This window comes from Panulirus ornatus, chromosome 5 (assembly GCF_036320965.1).
Source record: "Panulirus ornatus isolate Po-2019 chromosome 5, ASM3632096v1, whole genome shotgun sequence".
NCBI lineage: Eukaryota > Metazoa > Arthropoda > Malacostraca > Decapoda > Palinuridae > Panulirus > Panulirus ornatus.
In genome coordinates this window covers 8,398,617-8,422,092 of record NC_092228.1, presented here as the reverse complement: position 1 = coordinate 8,422,092, position 23,476 = coordinate 8,398,617, and the positions used below count along the sequence as shown (strand labels likewise).

Genomic DNA, 23,476 nt, shown 5'->3' with positions numbered 1-23,476 from the left:
GTTGTCCACCTCATCGATTCCTCTCACAATCACGAGACTTCGTAATCTTTTTTTAAGAGCACCATCTGGTCTCCAGCAGTGTTTCTCACTATCATCATACTTCAAAATATCTCTAGAGTAATGACTCGGTCTGCTTCTGTCTCAATGGCTTCTTTCAGGTCGCCAACAGTCCCTCGGCATCTTACAATCTCCTTTTTTCTGATGCAATCAGATCCACCGACAGCCTTTTAGAGTACCTTCAGTCTTCCAACAAAGTAAAGACCGGTCTCTATTTGTCTTTAAGATTATCAGATAATCTTTCGTAACCTTGTCTGTCTCTAACCTCCCAGAGAACGTTTATATATCCCACAGGTTAACAAACATACCTTCAGTAGTCTCTTTCTGTTACCATTAGTCATTCACCAGTATCTCAGAACCTCACTTCATCTCCAACAGCTCGCCTGCTTCCTGTTGCGTCTCCAACAGTCTGCCGTCGAAGGTGTACCACACATCCAGCAGTCCGCCGCACTTCTTTCGAGCAGTCTCTCTGGGTACCACAGGTCTCCAGTGAACCCTGGGAACTACCAGATATTCTCTACCAGTTGCAGAAGGTAATATGTGTTCTTCACTCTGCTACTGAAAGCACCATATAAGCTATTCGAAAGTCACTTGGAGATATATTATTTTTATTGGTGGCTTCTTCTATCTTCTTTGAAAATCACTTTCAGATCTTCATCGGATGCGCTGACCTCCATCAGTTTCACTGTGGCCCATCAGTGCCTCCTGCCCATCACGAATGCCACCGCCACCAGCAGGCACAGCCAGGCGTCCTCAGCTACCCTCCAGCAACCGTTCACTGTGGGATGGAAGAATGAAAAAAAACAAGCATGAAACAAATTCAATTTCTGTGCGTTGCATGTATGAATATATTGTCTGTGTCATGTCTAACCCGTCTAGCATATTCTCATGTTTTAGCATTTCCCCAGTAATAACTGTAGCTTCTTAACCTCTGCCAGACGCAGGTACAGTGACTGGACGAGCGGCAGTAAGAATACCAGCTCAATACACACCCGACCAGACTGGCCTGCAAGAGGCACAGCCTACACTACCATCCATAGCTGATCAGGTACCATCAATATGTGAGTTCCTGTGTTATAGTACCCACATCACTTAACTTTATCCACGTGAGTAAACTCTTATCCACTTGATTCATGAGAGTGGCCAGATGTGGTAGGATGACTCCCCGTTGTTAATCTAATTTTTAAGTACCAACCAATGTTATTTTTTTTTTCGCAATGAAAAACCAAATGCTTAAACATAGAACCCTGTCAATATCTGAGATGGTACTTTTTTGATGGTTGGTGGCTGGTGCTGAAATAGCAGTTTTCCTCTCTCAATATCAGGTGCACCCAAGAGATTTCACCCAAGACCATCACAGCACGTGAGGCTTGTGTGTATATACCAAGTCGTCACAAACACAGTGTGGCAGGCGAGGCCGATGTTGGCTTCAGGTGTCCACCAGTACTCAAGATCTCCAACTCAACGTGAAATCCCACAGATACGCGAGAACGTCAAGTGATCTAACCCTCTGAAGGCCATACACGAGAGTAATGACAGCAAACCGACGCCGACCAACGCCAGGCAAACGCTCAGCAGGTCCACCCCCACCAATCAGCAAGCTGGGGACGAGTATGTGTGGAGGACGGGTTGCTTGATAGTGGGTGGGTTGCTGTAGTCATTAAGTACCGTGGACGACATCTGTCATCCTCACAGGTTTCATGATAGCCATATGAGGGTGGGTCTTAAGGGGTACACACCTCATTTTGTGGGTAAGACATGTTTTAACCACATCCACCGAGCAAGTGTTCTCTCTCTCTCAACACTACCGTCCTCACCGCCATTACCAGCATCATCACTGTCAACACCATTCCCCACTATCACCGCCACTTCCCGCCTCCACTCATTACCACATCGACGATTTTCCACCATCCTCCACCCATCATCACAACCACCTACAAAGTGTACAAACCACAGTATTTACACTATAATTTCCAGTACAACTCCCATTCTAACTATGTAGATGTACCTCACCCTTGTGCTTGTCCAAGACGAGGAAATATCCAGCCCCACCCATCTTGCAGCTGTTTTATGACTGGTGAACCAAGTGACTGTTATGACCTCCCATGTCCGTAATATCAATGTGTATATTCAGTCATCCTTTACCCCTGACAGTCGCCCTCCTCCACCACCTACCGCTGATGTGGGAGTCTCGCTGCTCTAGCACTATGGGCTCCAGGTTGCGTCCCTCCAGCTGGAGGAAGTCGTGGTCACTGCGGGTGTTGAGGGCGGCCACAGTGGCGGTGCAGCGTAGCTGGATGACGCCGCGGGAAAAGTGGCGGTCCCTCAGCGGCAGCCGTAACTCCATGCGTGAGGTCTCCAGCCCGTCCGTGTGCAGCACCGGGGCGTACGAGAACGTGTACTTCCGGGGCACCTACGGATAGGGGAGGTGTTAGTGCACATATGCATGGTAGGGGTGGTGTACAGCAGGGACATGTACGACAGGGGTTGGTATACAACAGGAATGCTGTGCTGTAGGCTGGTGTACAGCAGGGATGCTGTTCGACAAGGCTGCTGTATCATAGATAGGTATAGTAGGGTAGGTCTATATTCAGCAGGAATGATGTACAGTAGGAGAAAATACAGAAGCACTCATGTATTAGCAGGACTGTTGTACTGCATGAGGTTCTACATCAGGAGATAAGGATGTACAGTTAAGGTGTGGTGTACAGTTGCTGGGGGTGTACGGTAGAAGTCGAATACATCATCAGTGGTGAAAAACTAATGTAATGTAAACCAAAGGTTACTGACTTTACCAGGGATGTATGTATAGGTGTGGTGTTCAGACAGTGTGGTATACAGATAATGATGTGCAAACATATAGTACTATACAATATGATGTATGCTAAGCATCCAGTGGACGTGAATCATTTGTAAATTATATTTTTTATCAAAATAAACCCCAAAACAAAAATAATTTTTTTTATATCCAAATATTATTGACCTGAAACTGATAATTCTGGTGTGTGTGTGTGTAGAGGGACTGGGATAGTGCGTCAGTAGAGTGGCACAGAGGTGTGGTGTGTGTGTGTGGCACTACGGGTATGGGGAGGGAGGTACAACGCGGTTGATGAAGAATTGAAGCACCAGGTTAATGACAATAAGACGTATATTGGGAAAAGATGACCCACTTAGAAAATGGTGATGAATAAAGTAGAAGTGCAATGTAGAAAAGGAAAATTATACATGATGCATATTGATGAGACAAGGACTAAGGGTAGGTCTCCGAAAAATGGAAGAAAATTTGAGTAAAACGCTTGAAAACTTAAATGCGCGTTGACGGAGGGTCTGTCTTGTGTCCTTGGTTGGTACGGGGTAGTGAGGGTGGATTGGAATGGGGTCAGGGTGGGTTAGAGTTGCTGGTGTGGGTGGGCTAGAGTGCGCCAGGGTAGGTGAGGAAGGGTTAAGAGAGTGGGGTCGTGGTGGGTTAGCCAATAGTCTTGGGAGAGAAAAACTGTCAGCCTGGCAGGTACTGTGTATCGGCGCCAAGCCAATATTTACTGTTACTCTCTCCCTCTCTCACACATTTATATTTCCCCACAAGAAAAAAACAAAAACTTGTGTTTGTATACAGTTCTTACGTGCCCAGTAACCCCCTGTGCAGTGAATCTCTTGTCAGTAGCGAGCCTGTTTCCACTGAGAATGTCATACTAAACAAACCAAGTCAGTGGCTTGCCTGTTTCCACTGAGGATATCATACTAAACAAACCAAGTCAGTGGCGCCTGTTTCCACTGAGGATATCATACTAAACAAACCAAAATTACTACCAACCACAATAACGATTTAACTGGAGACGTTTGAGACTTACTATGAATGAATGACGGGTTAACATGCTTTGTGAGATTACTTTCACACCCACAAATCACCACCACCATTATCCCACCCAATCTTCAACACTCGGCTCCCACCAACCATCTCCAAAACTACTAACCTGACCACCAACTACCCCCTCATCGTCTCCAACACTAACTCCCAACACACCACCCTCTCTTCCCCCGACCCAACACACAGGGCGGGTGTAACCGCTGAAATATTGGTGGTCGCCCAGACAGTGTCAGGTGTGTGAAAAGTGCCATCTGGCCTGCCCTCTCTCTCTCTCTCTCTCTCTCTCTCTCTCTCTCTCTCTCTCTCTCTCTCTCTCTCTCTCTCTCTCTCTCTCTCTCTCGTGCTTCTGCTGTTACTACTACTACTGCTACTACCACCGCTACAAAGACAGGAGATGTCACCCATAAGAGTGTTATAATGGTGGCCATCTGCCGTCACCCCTCTTGCTTTACAATGGACTGACTGACTGTCTCTTTCTGTGTAGGTTGGATGGTGGTGACAGGACTATTAGACCAGCGAGGAGATCGTACACTGACTGATGAACTGTGGTGGATAGATGTAGGTACCACTTTCTGCTGGTGTAGCTGTGGCATACCTGGTTAGGTGATGGTGTACCTGTGCTCATACCTATGCTTATGTGATGGTGCACCTTTGGTATACCTGGTTATGTGATGGTGTACTTGTGGTCTGTGGTGTACCTGTGTTTGTGTGATGGTGTACCTATGGTTATGTGATGGTGTACGTGTGGCTATGTGGTAGTGTACGTGTGGCTATGTGATAGTGTACTTGTGGCTATGTGATGTGTAACTGTGGCATGTGATGGTGTACCTGTGGCTATGTGATAGTGTACTTGTGGCTATGTGATGTGTAACTGTGGCTATGTGATGGTGTACCTGTGGCTATGTGATGGTGTACTTGTGGTCAGTGGTGTACCTGTGGTAATGTGACAGTGTACTTGTGGCTATGTGATGTGTAACTGTGGCATGTGATGGTGTACCTCTGGCTATATGATGGTGTACTTGTGGTCAGTGGTGTACCTGTGGTAATGTGATAGTGTACCTGTGGCTATGTGATGGTGTACATGCCCTCATCATGTGTGCCAATACCACCCCTCACACCTCAATCCTGCATCAGTGAGGCCTCACCTGGACTCGACCGTTCACTGTTGGTCATTGTAACAAGAAACTAGACATAACACTATCTTGCAGACCGGTGAGGCAGAAGGATGAAATTCACAGAGATAACTGGGCGTTTATCACTACGGGCGACAGAGAAGGGAACCTGAACATACTCTAGTGACGGTCAGGGTGAGGGGCGATGTAATCTGTTTAAATAGATGGAAGGGAATCAGATACCAATCAGCTACTGGATTCTAAAGTGCTCTACAGAGACCACATTGGTTTTAAACTAGATTATTGTAGGTAAAACACACACAGAGTTTGGAAACAGAGTGGTCAAAGAATGCAGCATATTCCCAAATATTTTTTTGATCCTCGGCACAAATACAGTGGGGAGGCTTTTAAATACTGACTGGAGGGGCTCCTGTGCGAAAATGATTGTGTGTGGAGATCTGCTCTGAATGGGTTAAGTAAGCGGAGCACATGGGAAGGATACGTAAGAGACCTGACGCTCCGAAACGGGATTATCTGCTGGAAGACAGTAACAGAATCATAGAGTCTTAATATATGTGTAGATGGAGACAGGATAGTACAGCAGGGGGCTCCTCCTCCACACCCACGACTACAGATGGAGACAAAATAGTACAGCAGAAGTGCTCCTCCCCGCCCACCACTCTCTGGCACATGAGGCCGCCTAGGAAATATGAGGAAGCACCATGTAAGACAGAAATGACAGAGCCACACTGAATGTTTATATGAAAGGACGAACGGAGAACACAATCTAATACCATTAGAGGCCACAGCTCCTCTGGGGAAGGGAGTTTATAACTATAATACTACAAATACGTGCCACATTTATACTGCCTTCGTGAACAGGTTATGTCCACTGATGAATGATTACTTTCCACTATTTGCTTGGCTGTGTTTGAAAGGTGGTGTGAGCTCTGGCCTCGTCCAGCGTCTAGTGATATACTATAATGCTGTACGGCTTGACCTGCAACCGACTGTAGAGCTTCCTGTGTTGTTACCTATACTCACCTGCTGCCCTCCCCACACACGCCCTTGCTCGACGCCCTCAACTCACCTCCATGCCGTCGCCCGACGCCCCCAACTCGCCTCCATGCCGTCGCCCGACGCCCCTAAACTCACCTCCATGCCGTTGACCTGCCAGGTGATGGTGGCTGCGGGGTGGGAGCGGCCGGCCGTGCAGTTGGCCCGGAGGAGGTCGCCGCTCACGTACTTCTCAGCCACACCGCTGATCTGTGGCACCGTCGTCGGCAGCTCTGGGGGAGGAGACACACACACACACACACGTTACTCCGATATGTCCATCACTTTACATATATCCATCTATCTATTTAATCTGTCTACCTATCTATCAGTAGATATTTACAATGAGATCTAGACATACGTCTGGATGTTTACGCATGAGGAACGTAATAGTGAAACAGATTATAGACGAGAGGGCCAGACAAACAGATCTACACGGTCATGCACGGACACATGGCGGTGGTATAAGCAGGCATGACAGTAGGGGAGGACAGCAGGGAGGAAGAACGAGCAGGAGGAGGTGAGGATAAGGCCGAGGTGATCTGCTGGAGGATGGGGACCAGTGTGCAGCCTCAGTTGCTTACCCGAACATACAGAGGCGGGATAGTGGACCAAAGGGCATCTCCCCTCCCACCACTCCCTGCGGAGCAAGAGGAGGATGGGGAGTGGATAAGGAGGGAGTGGGAGGCTGCGGCTGGAAGGGGAGTCTGTATGGGAGGTGGAATGACAGTAGGGGAAGTGTGAGCAGGCGGTGAGGATGGGGGGTTGGAGTGTGTCAGCAGCAGGTATGTCAGCAGAGGGAAGGGCAAGAGGGGGAGCGTCAGCGTGACGGAAGGGAAGGGTGGGAGAGTTTTGTCAACAGACGGATGGACAGAGGGGAAGGAATGGGGAAAGGGGGGGGGGGGTGGTGTCAGCAGCAAGGACGAAGGAAAAAGAGGAGGAGGAGGAGGAGGTGATGGTGGTGGGGACGGGGGGAAAGGGTGTCAGCAGCAGGGTCGTCAGCAGATTGGGGGAGAGGGAGGGAGGGCGGGCAAGTTGTAAGCAGGAAAAACGGATGGAGATGGAGGGAGTGGCGGACGACGACGACGACGACGACGACGACGCCGCCTGATTTACTGCTCTAATCTGCTTATACCGGGAGAGGAAGGGGGGGGGGGGATTATGGAAAGAGGGGGTGGTGCGGGAGGGACAGCTGGTGGTTGTCCCACCTGATCACTCTCTGGCTTCCCATCCTCCTCTCCTCCCTCCCTCCACCTCCCACATCCCCTCCCCTCAGTCTCTCGGATCATCACGAGGGGAGGAAGGGGGTGGGGGGGAAATGGGAGGGAAGGGGATGTTGCCTCTTTAACAGAGGACACAAATGAGTTCAGGGAACGACTGATTGTTCCAGAACAGCGCGCGCGCGCGCGCGTACGGGCGTGCGTGCGTGTGTGTGTGTGTGTGTGTGTGTGTGTGTGTGTGTGTGTGTGGTTGACAACACACACACACACACTGCAGAGAATCAAGAAATGGTATAGGTAATCTGCACCAACCACACAGACGACCACATCTACCACATCAACTAAATGGAGGCTACACATCAACCACCACTGGCGCCGACCATACCAACCACGTCAATCAAACAGGGCGTTGGAGGAGGAGGGGGGGGGGGTTGAGGGGGGGGAGTGGGAAGACGTCATTCACACACGTCACACCATCAACCAAACACACCAGCTTCAACCCAGGATGACCACATCAAGCTGCCGGCAGCCACGTCAACCTAAGGCAACCACATCAGCCACAGCAAACCATAGGAATCAACCACCACCCCAGAAGCCAGTCCTCCCATCCCCCTCCCCCAACACATACACACAATCACCCCTGAAAGCCATCCTCCCCACCCCACACAATCACCCCTGAAAGCCAACCTTCCCACCTCACACAATCACCCCTGAAAACCATCCTCCCCATCCCACACAATCACCCCTGGAAGCCAGCCTTCCCACCTCACACAATCACCCCTGAAAACCATCCTCCCCACCCCACACAATCACCCCTGAAAGCCAACCTTCCTACCTCACACAATCACCCCTGGAAGCCAGCCTCCCCACCCCACACAATCACCCCTGAAAGCCAACCTTCCTACCTCACACAATCACCCCTGGAAGCCAGCCTCCCCATCCCACACAATCACCCTTGGAAGCCAGCCTCCCCAAAGAAGCACTCCACAGAGAGCTTCCCCACTGGCGCAGGGCAGCACCGGTGGGGCTACGGGTGTGGGGGAGGGGCAGCACCGGTGGGGCTGTCGGGTGAAGTGAGCCTGTAGCAGCAGCAGCGACCCCCGCCCCCCTCCCGCACACACACACACACACACACACACACACACACACACACATATCTTACACCTAAGGAGGCGCAGATTGCTTCAGTTTCCCATAAAAAAAAACCGATCCAGGGGGTGAAAATGGGAAGATACATATAGAAAATGGATCGTGTCCCGTCCAGCGGCCGTGTTCGTGTTTATTAACGGTCGCTGGTGTGTTTGTTGGTTTCCCCGTGCGTCGCTGTGTACGTTGGGTGTGTCTGTCAGTTTCGCTTTATCTCCGCAGGTTTAAGTGTTCGTGGTAGAGACAGTTAAAGTGAGGAGGGTGTGTGTGTGTGTGTGTGTGTGGTTATCTACTTCTCCTGTACTGGGAAGAGGGAGTTCTACACCCACAAAACTCGACATCACCCCCAAAGGCTCCTTCCTCTGGTGGTGCTCCCCTGGGTTCCTCCCCAGACCTCCTAGTGGTTCTCGTCACCAACCCCAAAGACACACCCGGTGGTAGTCCCCTGGGCTCCTCCTCCTCCTCCTCCTCCCCGCCCACTACACCCCAGTGGCTCACACTCGTACAGGAACTCAACCGACCGACCTAACAACCCTCCAGCGGCGGAAGGTATAAACACAGGCGTCCGTCGCCTGGCTGGAGGATCATAATGTTTACATAATCAGCTGATCACGTTCCTCGGGGGGGGGGGGGGGGGGGGGGTGGTCTTGTGTTGACACGATCAGCTGATCCAGCTGGCGCGCGCGGCGCTGATGACGCCCGCCCGCCCGCCCCGTGCCCCGCTCTTCCTCATGCATCATCAGCGCCGTCAGCCCAGACAGCGAGGTGGTAACATCACGCCAGTAACAACCGGTCTTTGCGCCAAGTTGCAGATATGAGCTGGAACGTTTAGCGAGGTCGTGCTCCGGATCCCCGGGTGAAAAGACTCGACCCGTGTCGTGTCATTTATTCCCAGAGGGTCCCAGGCCAGCTCGCTAGTAGGCTCCTGGCCTGGTGAGACGAGGGGGAGGAAATAATTGACCCTCATGGGTCCATGTAGTCTGGAGGCACTCGACGACCCTCATGGTTCCATGCCCTGGGAGGTCTCCATTCTCATGGCTCCTGTCCCTTAGTGGGGGAGAGGAGGCGGTGGGTGAGGTGAGGGTCTTCTCCACCCCCAAACGACTCTCAGCACCTCCTCACCCCACACAGAGAGCAACAACGGACGTGAGCCGCCGTGATCGGTGGAGACGCAGCCATCAGGTAGGTCATGGCGGGGGTGAGCTTTTGGGGCGGACGTCCCGCCGTTGAATGAGAAGGGTCGTCATTTACCCACGACGCGAAGGACGATTCGTGGCGGCACCTGCGGTAGGAACGGCCCGCGCGATACGACTCTCTCTCTCTCTCTCTCTCTCTCTCTCTCTCTCTCTCTCTCTCTCTCTCTCTCTCTGCTGGAGGGACTGACTCACAAATCAAGAGAGAGAGAGAGAGTGTGTGTGATGGGGGGCACAACACAGGCAAGGTCCGGATCGTAGACGGTAGGGAGGTCGTGGCCGTCTGCGTCAGCCAGTGTGGGAGATCTATTATTGCCTCACGACCAACGTCTTTCATCCACTGAGAATGATTAATCCACTCGGTGCTCGCCGCCGAGGAGCCCGGGGAACCCTCCCTGAGACACATGTCATCTGTTGTGGAGTGGTGGTATACGCCTCACGGCCGTGGTCCACCTCCTCCTCCTCCCACCGGCACCGACACAGGACACTCCGCGGCGTGCGGGACTTGGCTATTTCTGTGGTCGTGCCGTAGTTTTAACCTTCTCAAAATTCACTAAATATCCAACGCGCGGGGACGGGGTCTACTGGCGAGCGATGAGAACCCCTCCAGACAGACAGGCATATTCCGAAGGGGGTCGCCAGGAGTAAAGCAAGGCGGGGGAGAGAAGGAAGGAAGGAAGGAAGGAAGGAAGGAAGGAAGGATGGATGGATGGATGGATGGATGGATGGATGGATGGATGGATGGATGGATGGATGGATGGAAGGAAGGAAGGAAGGAAGGAAGGAAGGAAGGAAGGAAGGAAGGATGGATGGATGGATGGATGGATGGATGGAAGGAAGGAAGGAAGGAAGGAAGACAAAGGCGGGTGTTAACAATGATTCCCTCACATTGAGGTATCGGCTCCTGACGAAGGGGAGGAAGGAGGGAGGGAGGCGGAGGCGAGGCTGTTCGCCAGTACTCACACCATCCACATCCACCCCCCCCACCCCCATTCATTTTCACACCAGGTCTTGACGTCACTCGAGGGGAAAACTTTCTTATTCTCTCTCTCTCTCTCTCTCTCTCTCTCTCTCTCTCTCTCTCTCTCTCTCTCTCTCTCTCTCTCTCTCCTTGACACGGTTACTTGTGGATCAAGTCATCTGTTTTGTATCCGGCACGAACATCCAGACCCACGCAAGGAGGAGGAGGAGGGAAAAGGGGATGGGAGGGTCAGAACTCAGCGAATGAAAATATGTAGAGAGAGAAAAGAAGAAGAAGAAAAAAAGAAAGTAATCGTTAAAAATAGTTCCCGGAAAACTTTTTTTCCCCCCCTTTTTTTCCACTCCCCCCTTCCCCCCGGCGCATCAAAGACAAAATCTGGGCTAGAGACCATCCCACTCCCCGGACACAGGAATTAAGTTCCCCACTCTTAAATTTTCCCCAAATAACTTCTGAATAAGATCCAATTTCAGGAAATTTTTTAGTGGGCGTCAACTTGTGGTGGTGGAGGGGAGGGAGGGAGACACAGACGACCGTGTCGTCTTGTGGGTCGTGATGCGCACGACCTGGCTGGCTGTTCAGGGGAGAGCAGTAGTAGCAGTAGTAGTAGTAGTAGCAGCAGTCTATGGTGAGGGTACTGTAGCAGCAGCAGTAGCGCCTCCTACGGGGTTGAGGGAGGGTGGTATAGCAGCAGCAGCAGCGCCTCCTACGGGGTTGAGCGAGGGTGGTATAGCGGCCGGTGCCCCTTGCAACGCCTAACCTCCTGTGTCCCTTGAGGCAACACTGCCTCTCTATGCGTTGCGCAACTCAAGACGACGAAGACGCAACACAAGCCATATACATACATCCCCTCCCCGCTACCTACCTTCCTTCCACCACCACACCTCCCTCCTCTGTCGACCACTGATGGAAGTAAACCTAGAGGGAGGGGATGGGATGGGAGGGAGTGAGAAGTTCGTCATCATCAATTGCCGTCAACGTAGCTAATGAGATACGTGTCTTAATTAGTAAGCTACGTAATTAGGAGTATGATGGTTAGCAGGTGTCGGCGCCGCTCCTTGACTTGTGTTATCATTTTAATTAAGCAAAGCAGAGAGGGAGGAGGGAGGGACTGAGGGAGTGCGGGGTAAGGAGGGAGGGAAAGAGGGAATCCTTACACCCCTCCACAACACTGGACAACGGAGGGATTGACCACAACCACAAGGGCAGCAGTGCCTACAACGACTACAGCGACGAAGGTCACTACAACATCAGCAACTACGAAGCTGGTTGTGACAACAGCGCCCTCTTTCCTCCCACCTCAACAACACTGTCGGCAATCAACCTATAGCAACAACAACAAGGACTACAACAGCAGTAGTGCACTACAACCAGAACAGAGCCACAGCCCCTACGACCATGCAATTAAATCCAGTGACAACAATACACCAATGACCCTACAACATCACTACAACCCCGGAAACACACAACACATACCCCCAAAAAGGCAGCGGGGAAGAACAAAAGCTTAACACAGCAGCAACAGCAAAAATCATAAACACCACCACACACACACAAGGAAAGACCACAACTTAGACTACAACTTAGAGACTACAACGACAATCCTAAAATAACAACCCAGGACAAGAGCAGCCACAGCTGGCGTCAGACTCTGCTCCAACCCTACAACATCACTGACTACGACATGTGCAAAATGGGGAAAAAACATAAAAACAACTCAATAATACACGTCTACAACAGCGATACAACCCCTGTGACAGGATCATCACCACCACAACAGGGAGAACAACGCGATCACAACACCATCGGTACATCAGCCACAATACCACTACAGCTGTAATGATACAGGTAAACACAAGAAGAACGTCCGCCATAATGGTGAGGCAAGTGTCTAAAAGGAACAAAAAATAAAAGTAATTAAACTTACTTTTTTTCTTGAAAAAGTAACATAGCCGACGTAAGTACGATCGAGAGAGAGAGAGAGAGAGAGAGAGAGAGAGAGAGAGAGAGAGAGAGAGAGAGAGAGAGAGAGAGAGAGAGAGAGAATCTTAGCACCGTATGGTCAGAGCAGAACCCAAACACATTACACCAAGTCTGGCGAGTTTATATTGTATGGTTTTGGTATCTCGTGGTGACCTGATGAGCGGGTCAAGTTCATACATACATATATATATATATATATATATATATATATATATATATATATATATATATATATATATATATATCTGGTTCTGTAACTACCGGTGACCTGGCCTGGTGTGGAGGGCAGGTCGTACCAAGTGTTCGAACTGCTATATAAGTGCCGTAAAAGAAATGGGTCGACAACGATCTACAGAAATGCAAGAAGGAAAAAGATTTTGAAGAGAAAATGGCCAAGAAAAAAAGAAAATGCACAAAAGAATGACCATCTGCATATAACAACTGCTAACAGAATTGATAAATTGAAAATTAATACACTGAAACTGGAAAAAAAAAAACAGAAACCAATACCATTCAGTCATTACGATGCCAAAGTCAAGACCTCATGTGGAATACACTCTGTCCAGTTTGTGGGAAGCAAAAACCCGATCAAGGACATGGAGAAATTGGAACGTATACAAAGAAGAGCAGCAAAGCTACTTCCGTCATAAATCTAAAATTATTTTCAAGGAAAAACTTCAGATTCCGAGGAAGATTGAAGTCTTTGAAGTACTTAATGACACTGATGAATAATACTTTTGAAAATAACCTGCAAGAAGTCAATTATTCATTGTAACTTTACGGAAGTAACCCATTTTCTTTGGACGCTTCCTCTTCCAGCCACCTTTCCAGTACATCCCGTTATGGAATGTTTTGGGATACCTTTCCCCTTTCATAGTCCTAGACAGAAATGTCCACGGCAGTATCCACTGCACATCCTACGTGCTGTTCCTCCTTAGATACGCTTATGCCAGCTGATGTGTCGGAGGGAGTGGTGGGTGGTGGAGGAGCCTCCTGCTTTACTGTCCTGTCTCCATCTATTGTGGTGGGTGGGGGAGGAGCCTCCTGCTTTACTATCCTGTCTCCATCTATTGTGGTGGGTGGGGGAGGAGCCTCCTGCTTTTCTATCCTGTCTCCATCTATTGTGGTGGGTGGGGGAGGAGCCTCCTGCTTTACTATCCTGTCTCCATCTATTGTGGTGGGTGGGGGAGGAGCCTCCTGCTTTACTATCCTGTCTCCATCTATTGTGGTGGGTGGGGGAGGAGCCTCCTGCTTTACTATCCTGTCTCCAACTGTACAAACCAGCGCTCAATGATGTCATTAACGTTCCCCGCAGATAACCTCGTCATGGACCATCAGGTCCTCCTGTTATCAGTCCTTCCCATGTTGTACCCCATGTAGCTACCCCTGACCCGCCCAAGAGTCGGGTCGTATCTGGTGCTTGTAACTACATCTGACCTAGCCTGGCGGTGTGGGGTCAGGTCTTGGCCTGGTGTTGTAACTACCTCTTGACCAGGGCTTGGGGTCAGAATATACAAGCTATTGGTCGTCGCTTCTAGTCCTTGTGAAGTGGTTGTAGTCCAGCAAGATTGTGGTGGTTGTGGTGGTGGCGGAAGTGGCGGAAGCGCCCACGGCGGTGGTGGCGACTGCGCTAGTCATTTGTCCAAAGTCAATTTGAAGCAGCCCTGGCGAGGGAGGGCGCTGGGCAAGAATGTTCGGCCAATATGTCCTCGCAACTGGTAGCTGCTGCTGGTGGAGTAGACTATGTCTCATCCTTACTGTGGCTCACTCCCCGAGACCACAGTCTCCCTGTGACCCCCGGCCAGGGCCCTTGTGGAGAATTTTTGTATCCTACGAAGTCTGAAATTATCCGTTAACTCATCCCCGAGGTGAGGCACAGACAGACTTGGCCTCCTGGTAACAGATGTAGTGGTGAGGCACAGACAGACTTGGCCTCCTGGTAACAGTAACAGTGGTGAGGCACAGACAGACTTGGCCTCCTAGTAACAGTGGTGAGGCACAGACAGACTTGGCCTCCTGGTAATAGATGTAGTGGTGAGGCACAGACAGACTTGGCCTCCTGGTAACAGACGTAGTGGTGAGGCACAGACAGACGGCCTCCTGGTAACAGTAGTAGTGGTGAGCCACAGACAGACTTGGCCTCCTGGTAACAGTAGTAGTGGTGAGGCACAGACAGACTTGGCCTCCTGGTAACAGACGTAGTGGTGAGGTACAGACACACTTGGCCTCCTGGTAACAGTAACAGTGGTGAGGCACAGACAGACTTGGCCTCCTGGTAACAGACGTAGTGGTGAGGCACAGACAGACTTGGCCTCCTGGTAACAGACGTACTGGTGAGGCACAGACAGATTTGGCCTCCTGGTAACAGACGTAGTAGTGAGGCACAGACAGACTTGGCCTCCTGGTAACAGTAGTAGTGGTGAGGTACAGACAGACTTGGCCTCCTGGTAACAGACGTAGTGGTGAGGCACAGACAGACTTGGCCTCCTGGTAACAGTAGTAGTAGTGAGGTACAGACAGACTTGGCCTCCTGGTAACAGACGTACTGGTGAGGTACAGACAGACTTGGCCTCCTGGTAACAGTAGTAGTGGTGAGGCACAGACAGACTTGGCCTCCTGGTAACAGATGGAGTGGTGAGGCACAGACAGACTTGGCCTCCTGGTAACAGATGGAGTGGTGAGGCACAGACAGACTTGGCTCCTGGTAACACTAGTAGTGGTGAGGTACAGACAGACTTGGCCTCCTGGTAACAGTAGTAGTGGTGAGGCACAGACAGACTTGGCCTCCTGGTAACAGAAGTAGTGGTGAGGTACAGACAGACTTGGCCTCCTGGTAAACAGATGTAGTGGTGAGGCACAGAGAGACTTGGCCTTATGGTAACAGACGTAGTGGTGAGGCACAGACAGACTTGGCCTCCTGGTAACAGTAGTAGTGGTGAGACACAGACAGACTTGGCCTCCTGGTAACAGTAGTAGTGGTGAGGCACAGACAGACTTGGCCTCCTGGTAACAGTAGTAGTGGTGAGACACAGACTAGCCTGGTGATAAGGAGGTCAGGCGAGGTCACACGACAACAAGGTGGGTCTGGTGATTTGGGGTGTCAGGTGGTGTTGGCTCAGCTGATTGCTTTCCCTAGCCAGGCTCCTCCACCTGCTGGGACCACTGCTACCGTCTCCACCTGCTGGGACCACTGCTACCGTCTCCACCTGCTGGGACCACTGCTACCGTCTCCACCTGCTGGGACCACTGCTACCGTCTCCACCTGCTGGGACCACTGCTACCGTCTCCACCAGCTGGGACCACTGCTACCGTCTCCACCTGCTGGGACCACTGCTACCGTCTCCACCTGCTGGGACCACTGCTACCGTCTCCACCTGCTGGGACCACTGCTACCGTCTCCACCCGCTGGACCACTGCTACCGTCTCCACCTGCCGGGCCACCTCCAGATGGGGATGTCAACGTCCCACTGACCAATGCGGATCAAGGAAAAGCCAAGAAAAGAAGGGAAATGGGCGAAAGAGGGAGGGAGGGTTTGTGCCAAAAACCTACTCAGTGAGAAGAAACTAAAACCCCGAATGTGCAAAAGGCCTGGCCTGGCGAGGCACGGGTCTGGCAGGTGTGAGGAGGGTGATCGAACCCCCTGGATCACCCTGGCTGAGGCTGGTGGAACACGAGAGCAAGACACCAGAAGGGGACATCCGGTCCCCTGCCCTAGTGGGTGAGGGAGTAGACAACTCCAGAACAACCAGGTCACCTGGACAGGTCGAAGTGGCTTGTGTGAGCTTAGAAGAGTAGGTGGTGAGTTGAGGGAACAGGTGGAGGGAAGACCCTAGATGGAGGAGGGGCCCTAGATGGAGGATAGTCTTCCACAGCGCTACGGGAGATGAGACTTACTGTCACACACACACACACACACACACACACACACACACACACACACACACCAGCCTAAGCCAGGTACCCATTTATCGACCAGCCCCGAAGGGAGGATGAACACCTGGGTTGGGTGTAGGTCGACTGCCACACCCAAGATTCGAACCCCGACCACGTGCAGGACCCGTGTCACGATTCATGGTCTGTATCGCAGACCACTACACCACGGAGGCCTGTTGGGGTGGTCCGTGCGGCTGCTGCTGGGGTAGTACGGGCAGGGTGGCCGAATCCTATAATAACCCCACACCCACAACCTCCTACAGAAACCCCATTCCCCTCACAGCCTCCTGTACTAACCCCACTTCTGCACTAACCCCACACCCACAGCCTCCTACGCAAACCCCACTCCAAGAACCTCCTACAACAACCCCACCCACAGGACCTCCCGGACCAACCCCACCCGTACAACCAACCTCCTGTGCTGACACACACTCCTATCTCTCTCTCTCTCTCTCTCTCTCTCTCTCTCTCTCCCTAGCTAATACACCTCCACCTGCACCCCTCCCTCTATACTCCCAAGTCCCCTTCACCCCCTTCCGCTTTTTGTACACCCTCAGTCTTCCCTTTCCCATCCTCTCCATACATCCCCCAAGCATCGAAAGACGAGAGATCACACATTATCCTACGATACAGGATATCAAAAAAGGGTTACATTCAACGTGAGGGCGGAGGGATACATCCGGTCGAAGAGGAGCGACGTGTTATCAAAGTAACTCCCTCTTGCGGCGTGTAAACGCACTCCAGACTGAGTATAAACGAATGAATAAGGTCCAGAACATCACATACAACGAAAGAGATTCCGGGAGAAATAAGTCAAGTGAGAGCGGCAGTTTGGTTGGGGTTTAGGGGGGGGGGAGGAGCGGGCGGCTTGGGACGAGTGGCGGGAAATATTTTGAGTGAGGGCGGCGGGTTGGTTTCCTCATTAGCCCGCCAGTGGTGTGGCCCGGTAAGGAGATCTCCAAGTCAACATCCATTATTTCCTGCCCTCGGGCGCTCCTAAACTCATTACTCCGAGTGCCGAATATTCTCGAGAAAATGTGACGCCGTCCTGATTTTAAAAGAGCCGGTGTCAGTTACTGTGTGTGTGTGTGTGTGTGTGTGTGTGTGTGTGTGTGTGTGTGTGTGTGTGTGGTTCTTTCGCATCGGCTCCTTCTCTCGTCGAAGGCGATCTACGTCATCTGCTCCTTCCTTACAACTGCCTCTACAGACTCAAATTCCCAATTTGGAGGCAGATGTAACTTATTTTGAGTTATAACACTCTCTCTCAAACGCTGTCTGTTCATATTACTGTTTCTGCAACCTCTTCTCACAGCCCTCCCGTCATTACAGTTACTCTGTATTTGCACCAGCCCAGCTCAATAAACACACGCGGTAACATTAGTAACATGGGTAACACCCACCTCGTCCATCTCAGTAACCCTACGTTACACAGTTGGCTGAGTCTACCTTCGTGAAACCTGAATTCCTCTTCAAATGCATATTCTTTTTTCTTTCTCTAACACACGCGGTAACATTAGTAACATGGGTAACACCCACCTCGTCCATCTCGGTAACCCTACGTTACACAGATGGCTGAGTCTACCTTCGTGAAACCTGAATTCCTCTTCAAATGTATATTCTTTTTTTTCTTTTCTCTTTCTGTCCAGTTCAGTTGCTCTCCCCCCACGTCCCTCACTTGCAGCAAAGTCAGGCTCAGAGCAACGCTACCTATGACCTCCTCCGCTCTGATCCACATATGCCACAGTCAGCAATCTTGGGTCTCTTTTCCCCACCCAACCCATCTCTTCTTCTACAGACATTCCTCCGACTTCTCCTCTGAGCATTTGCGACGTCTGCTTCCCTTCCCTATTATACCGCAAGGCTTTGGAAGTCTTCACTCCCTCTTTCGCGGTCCCTCCCACGAGCAACGACCCGTTCGTTCCTTCTGTGACACACCGTCACTTCCGCTTCTACATAAAACCATTCCTCATCATCATCTTCATCTCTCCTCTTCTCTTCTCGCTTTAATCCCATCTATTTACCACAATGCCAAACTTCATTGGATCCCATCTATTTACCACAATGCCAAAACTTCACTGGAACCCATTTTTTTACCACAATGCCAAAACTTCACTGGAACCCATCTATTTACCACAATGCCAAAACTTCACTGGAACCCATTTTTTTACCACAATGCCAAAACTTCACTGGAACCCATCTATTTACCACAATGCCAAACTTCATTGGATCCCATCTATTTACCACAATGCCAAAACTTCACTGAAACCCATCTATTTACCACAATGCCAAAACTTCACTGGAACCCATCTATTTACCACAATGCCAAAACTTCACTGGAACCCATCTATTTACCACAATGCCAAACTTCATTGGATCCCATCTATTTACCACAATGCCAAAACTTCACTGGAACCCATCTATTTACCACAATGCCAAACTTCATTGGAACCTTCTCGATATGCACACACACACACACACAAATGACAAGAGAGCCTCTCTCTTCGACTGGACTGGGAGTGTCGTCACGCCCTTGACATCTTGATGTGTTTCCACGGGTTCATACGGGATGCTTTGCATGGGATGTAGTTCAGGAAAGCTCATGGCAAGTTAGAATGATGGGTGAGTTCTCTCCTCCCCCTTTGGGGAAAATAATGGATTCGTCCGCCAGTTTCCTCACCCTGCTATTTCTCCGCGTATATATTTTTTCTCACTCTCACCTTCCTTACCTATTCATCCACTCTGTTCTTCGCTGACTCTTTTTTTGTTTTGTTTTTGTTTGTTTCTTTTATTAATCGTCATTTTCTTGGGCTATTTACGTGACAGTGAAGTTCTGTCAACTCTCTTCATAAAGTTATGACCCAGTAGCGGAGGAGGAGGAGGCTCCTCGCTCACACATATTCAGACCAGGGTACGTTAGCAAGTGCGCGCGCACACACACAGCCGGTCGGCGCGCGGATCGTGGGGTGGTCGGTCGGTCGGTCGGTCGCGCGTCGCCGCTGGGATACTCCACTGTTATTTTAAACACCCCTTCAGCCCCCCCCCCCCCCCCCCCCCAAGGGTAAGAATTAAGTCGACCCAGCTGCTGCCCGGAGCGTCAGCGTGGCCGGAAGGTGTAGGTGACCCCCTGCGATGGGGTGGTCGGTGGCTGAAATTTGTCTCAATAACTCACTACACACACACACACACACACACACGTCAGGTCCCACCCCATCCCATCCCATCCCATCCCACCGTTCAGGAGGCACAGTGGCGTAATGTCGAACTTACCAAAGAACAAAAGAGACACAGACGGAGACAGACGACTGACCGGTCCGCCTCGAGGGTGTCTGTGGCACAAGAAGAAGAAGAAGAAGAAGAAGAAGAAGAAGAAGAAGAAGAAGAAGAGGAGGAGGAGGAGGAGGAGGAGAAGAGGTGGAAGAAGAAGAGACAGATACCCAAGTGTGACCAAAGCTGGAAAGCATATACTGACGCCATTGGGGGATTCATACCCTTACGATCTCTTCACTAAGAAGGCGTAAATAACGTCAGGTCTTTGCCTCGAAGCGACTAAGTTCGTCGTCTGGTTTTCTTTTTCCTTCTAATTTTTTTAACCGTATTAAAGGCAGGCATGACTTTTCAACTCACCGTCTTCGGTGAGTCATTCCCCACTTCGACAATCCAGCTGAAGAGTAAGTGTTTTGCCCCGTTCCCCACGCACAACGTCTACGTTGTGTTTGTATTTATGGGTTACGGCAAGAGCGAAAAATCAGACTGAAGTGGGCCTTCAGAAATAAATAAAATTGACGTCTGCTAAGATCGGAGATTTTTCAAGGCCTTTGACGTCTCTTGAGTATACCTGCGTTCGATCACCTCTCAACCTTCTCTCTCTCTCTCTCTCTCTCTCTCTCTCTCTCTCTCTCTCTCTCTCTCTCTCTCTCTCTCTCTCTCTCTCTCTCTTCTTCCTGGGCCCGTTAAGTTTACGGTTGTTTACACGTACGCCCGCCTGCTTGCCTCTCTCTCTCTCTCTCTCTCTCTCTCTCTCTCTCTCTCTCTCTCTCTCTCTCTCTCTCTCTCGCATCTTTTGTTTTTTTTTTACATTTTTCCTTCAAGTAGGGCGACCCAACGTGCACACGTTATTCATAACAATAAGATCACCCCCCCAACACACCCCAGGGTCTATGCCAGACACACACACACACACACACACCTCCTTCCTCCCAACCACCTCTCCTCTTCCTCTACACCGCTACAACATAACCATACACCTGCTATAGCTGTAGTTTTACACCCGAGCCTGCAAAACTACCCCCCCCCTCCACCCCCATAATCCGGGTTGATCCCGCAATAGGCTGTAAACATAACAGTTAAACCACGAAATTAATTGCTGTTGTCTCATATCTGCTGCTGCTGATGTGTGTGTGTGTGTGAGTGTGTGTGTGTGTGTGTGTGAGAAAAGAGAGAGAGAGAGAGCGAGAGAGAGAGAGAGAGAGAGAGAGAGAGAGAGAGTATATGTACGTGTGTAAGCAGCCACGGACGGCGAAGATCCCACGAGAAGGCGGGGTAATCCGCTGACTTAAGGGCGGATTCCTACGGATTCTGTTTCCGAAAACGACAACGCCCCGCGGTGACTTCCGTCGGCGTCTTAAAAAAAAAAAGAAAAAAAAAAAAGGATTACCGTCACGGTCGTCCACCTGGGTCACGGAGGGCAAGGGGGAAAATTGGACGGGCGCCTTGCTTACGCAGGTAGACAGGTAAGGCTTTTAAAACTGGACGGGCGTTTTGACTATGCAGGTAAACAGGTAAGGTTTTTAAAATTGGACGGGCGCTTTGCTTACGCAGGTAGACAGGTAAGGCTTTTAAAATTGGACGGGCGTTTTGCTTACGCAGGTAGACAGGTAAGGCTTTTAAAATTGGACGGGCGTTTTGCTTACGCAGGTAGACAGGTAAGGGTTTTAAAACTGGACGGGCGTTTTGCTTACGCAGATAGACAGGTAAGGGTTTTAAAACTGGACGGGCGTTTTGACTATGTAGGTAGACAGGTAAGGCTTTTAAAATTGGACAGGTGTTTTAACTATGTAGGTAGACAGGTAAGGCTTTTAAAATTGGACGGGCGTTTTGACTATGTAGGTAGACAGGTAAGACTATGTAATCTCTCGTAAGTCACGTATATATGTAATCTTGAGTTTACATAGCATCGATCTTGGCCACATGTGTGTCATGATCATTACGGGTATACACAATATACTGCAAGTGGTGTACGTACCACACAGGGGAGGAGGGGGTAGGTATACTCAGTATACTGCAAGTGGTGTACGTACCACACAGGGGGAGGAGGGGGTAGGTATACTCAGTATACTGCAAGTGGTGTACGTACCACACAGGAGGAGGAGGGGGGTAGGTATACTCAGTATACTGCAAGTGGTGTACGTACCACACAGGAGGAGGTAGTAGGTATACTCAGTATACTGCAAGTGGTGTACGTACCACACAGGGGGAGGAGGGGGGTAGGTATACTCAGTATACTGCAAGTGGTGTACGTACCACACAGGAGGAGGTAGTAGGTATACTCAGTATACTGCAAGTGGTGTACGTACCACACAGGAGGAGGAGGGGGGTAGGTATACTCAGTATACTGCAAGTGGTGTACGTACCACACAGGGGGAGGAGGTGGTAGGTATACACAGTATACTGCAAGTGGTGTACGTACCACACAGGGGAGGAGGGGGTAGGTATACTCAGTATACTGCAAGTGGTGTACGTACCACACAGGAGGAGGTAGTAGGTATACTCAGTATACTGCAAGTGGTGTACGTACCACACAGGGGGAGGAGGGGGTAGGTATACTCAGTATACTGCAAGTGGTGTACGTACCACACAGGAGGAGGAGGGGGGTAGGTATACTCAGTATACTGCAAGTGGTGTACGTACCACACAGGAGGAGGAGGGGGGTAGGTATACTCAGTATACTGCAAGTGGTGTACGTACCACACAGGAGGAGGAGGGGGGTAGGTATACTCAGTATACTGCAAGTGGTGTACGTACCACACAGGAGGAGGTAGGTATACCCCCGGTGCTGCAAGGGAGATTTAAAAAAAAGGAAGGAAAAAAAAGACGTATTTAAAAAAGGAAAAAAAGGCTTGTATTTAAAAAAAGGAAGGAAAAAAGGCTTGTATTTAAAAAAAGAAGGAAAAAAAGGCTTGTATTTAAAAAAAGGAAAAAAAATCTTGTATTTAAAAAAAGAAGGAAAAAAAGGCTTGTATTTATAAAAAGAAGGAAAAAAAGGCTTGTATTTAAAAAAAGAAGGAAAAAAAGGCTTGTATTTAAAAAAAGGAAAAAAAAATCTTGTATTTAAAAAAAGAAGGAAAAAAAAGGCTTGTATTTAAAAAGGTTTTTCTATCGGATTGAAAGGTGGCCTTTGATGGCCTTGAAGGAGACTTGGGACCTGAATCTCCGACGTCAGGGGAAAAAAAAAAGAAGAAACGCCACCACCAACATCACGATCACCACCATCTTCGCCAACACCACCATCACCATCGTCGTCTCCACCACCCACCACCATCTTCGCCAACACCACCATCACCATCGTCGTCTCCACCACCCACCACCATCTTCGCCAACAACACCACCACCATCGTCGTCTCCACCACCCACCACCATCTTCGCCAACACCACCATCACCATCGTCGTCTCCACCACCCACCACCATCTTCGCCAACACCACCACCACCACCACTACCATCAACTCCATCACCACCGCCACCGCCACCACCACCATCACTTCCCTCGTCGCCAACCGTCGCCACCACCACCACCACCTCCTCCATCACCACCCTCGTCGCCAACACCATCGCCTCCATCACCACCACCGCCACCATCACTTCCCTCGTCGCCAACCGTCGCCACCACCACCACCACCTCCTCCATCACCACCCTCGTCGCCAACACCATCGCC

At 50.4% G+C, this 23,476-nt stretch overlaps 2 protein-coding genes across 5 annotated transcripts in view; one reads left to right on the top strand and one right to left on the bottom strand.

The window, feature by feature from the left end:
- Positions 1-3,015, top strand: part of LOC139748067 (uncharacterized) — a 142,309-nt gene extending 139,294 nt beyond the window's left edge. For both annotated transcript variants that reach the window (XM_071660658.1, XM_071660667.1), the window contains 4 exons: positions 436-590; positions 708-886; positions 996-1,105; positions 1,383-3,015. The gene's annotated coding sequence lies outside the window, so the exon portion shown is untranslated. The remainder of the gene's footprint in view (positions 1-435; positions 591-707; positions 887-995; positions 1,106-1,382) is intronic.
- The window catches only part of LOC139748051 (uncharacterized), a 239,275-nt gene continuing 216,495 nt past the window's right edge, over positions 697-23,476 (bottom strand). For all 3 annotated transcript variants that reach the window (XM_071660649.1, XM_071660639.1, XM_071660631.1), the window contains 3 exons: positions 6,190-6,323; positions 2,233-2,470; positions 697-835 (listed from right to left, as the gene is read on the bottom strand). In XM_071660649.1, coding sequence (XP_071516750.1) covers positions 753-835; positions 2,233-2,470; positions 6,190-6,323 — 455 coding nt within the window. In that variant the 3' untranslated portion in view covers positions 697-752. The remainder of the gene's footprint in view (positions 836-2,232; positions 2,471-6,189; positions 6,324-23,476) is intronic.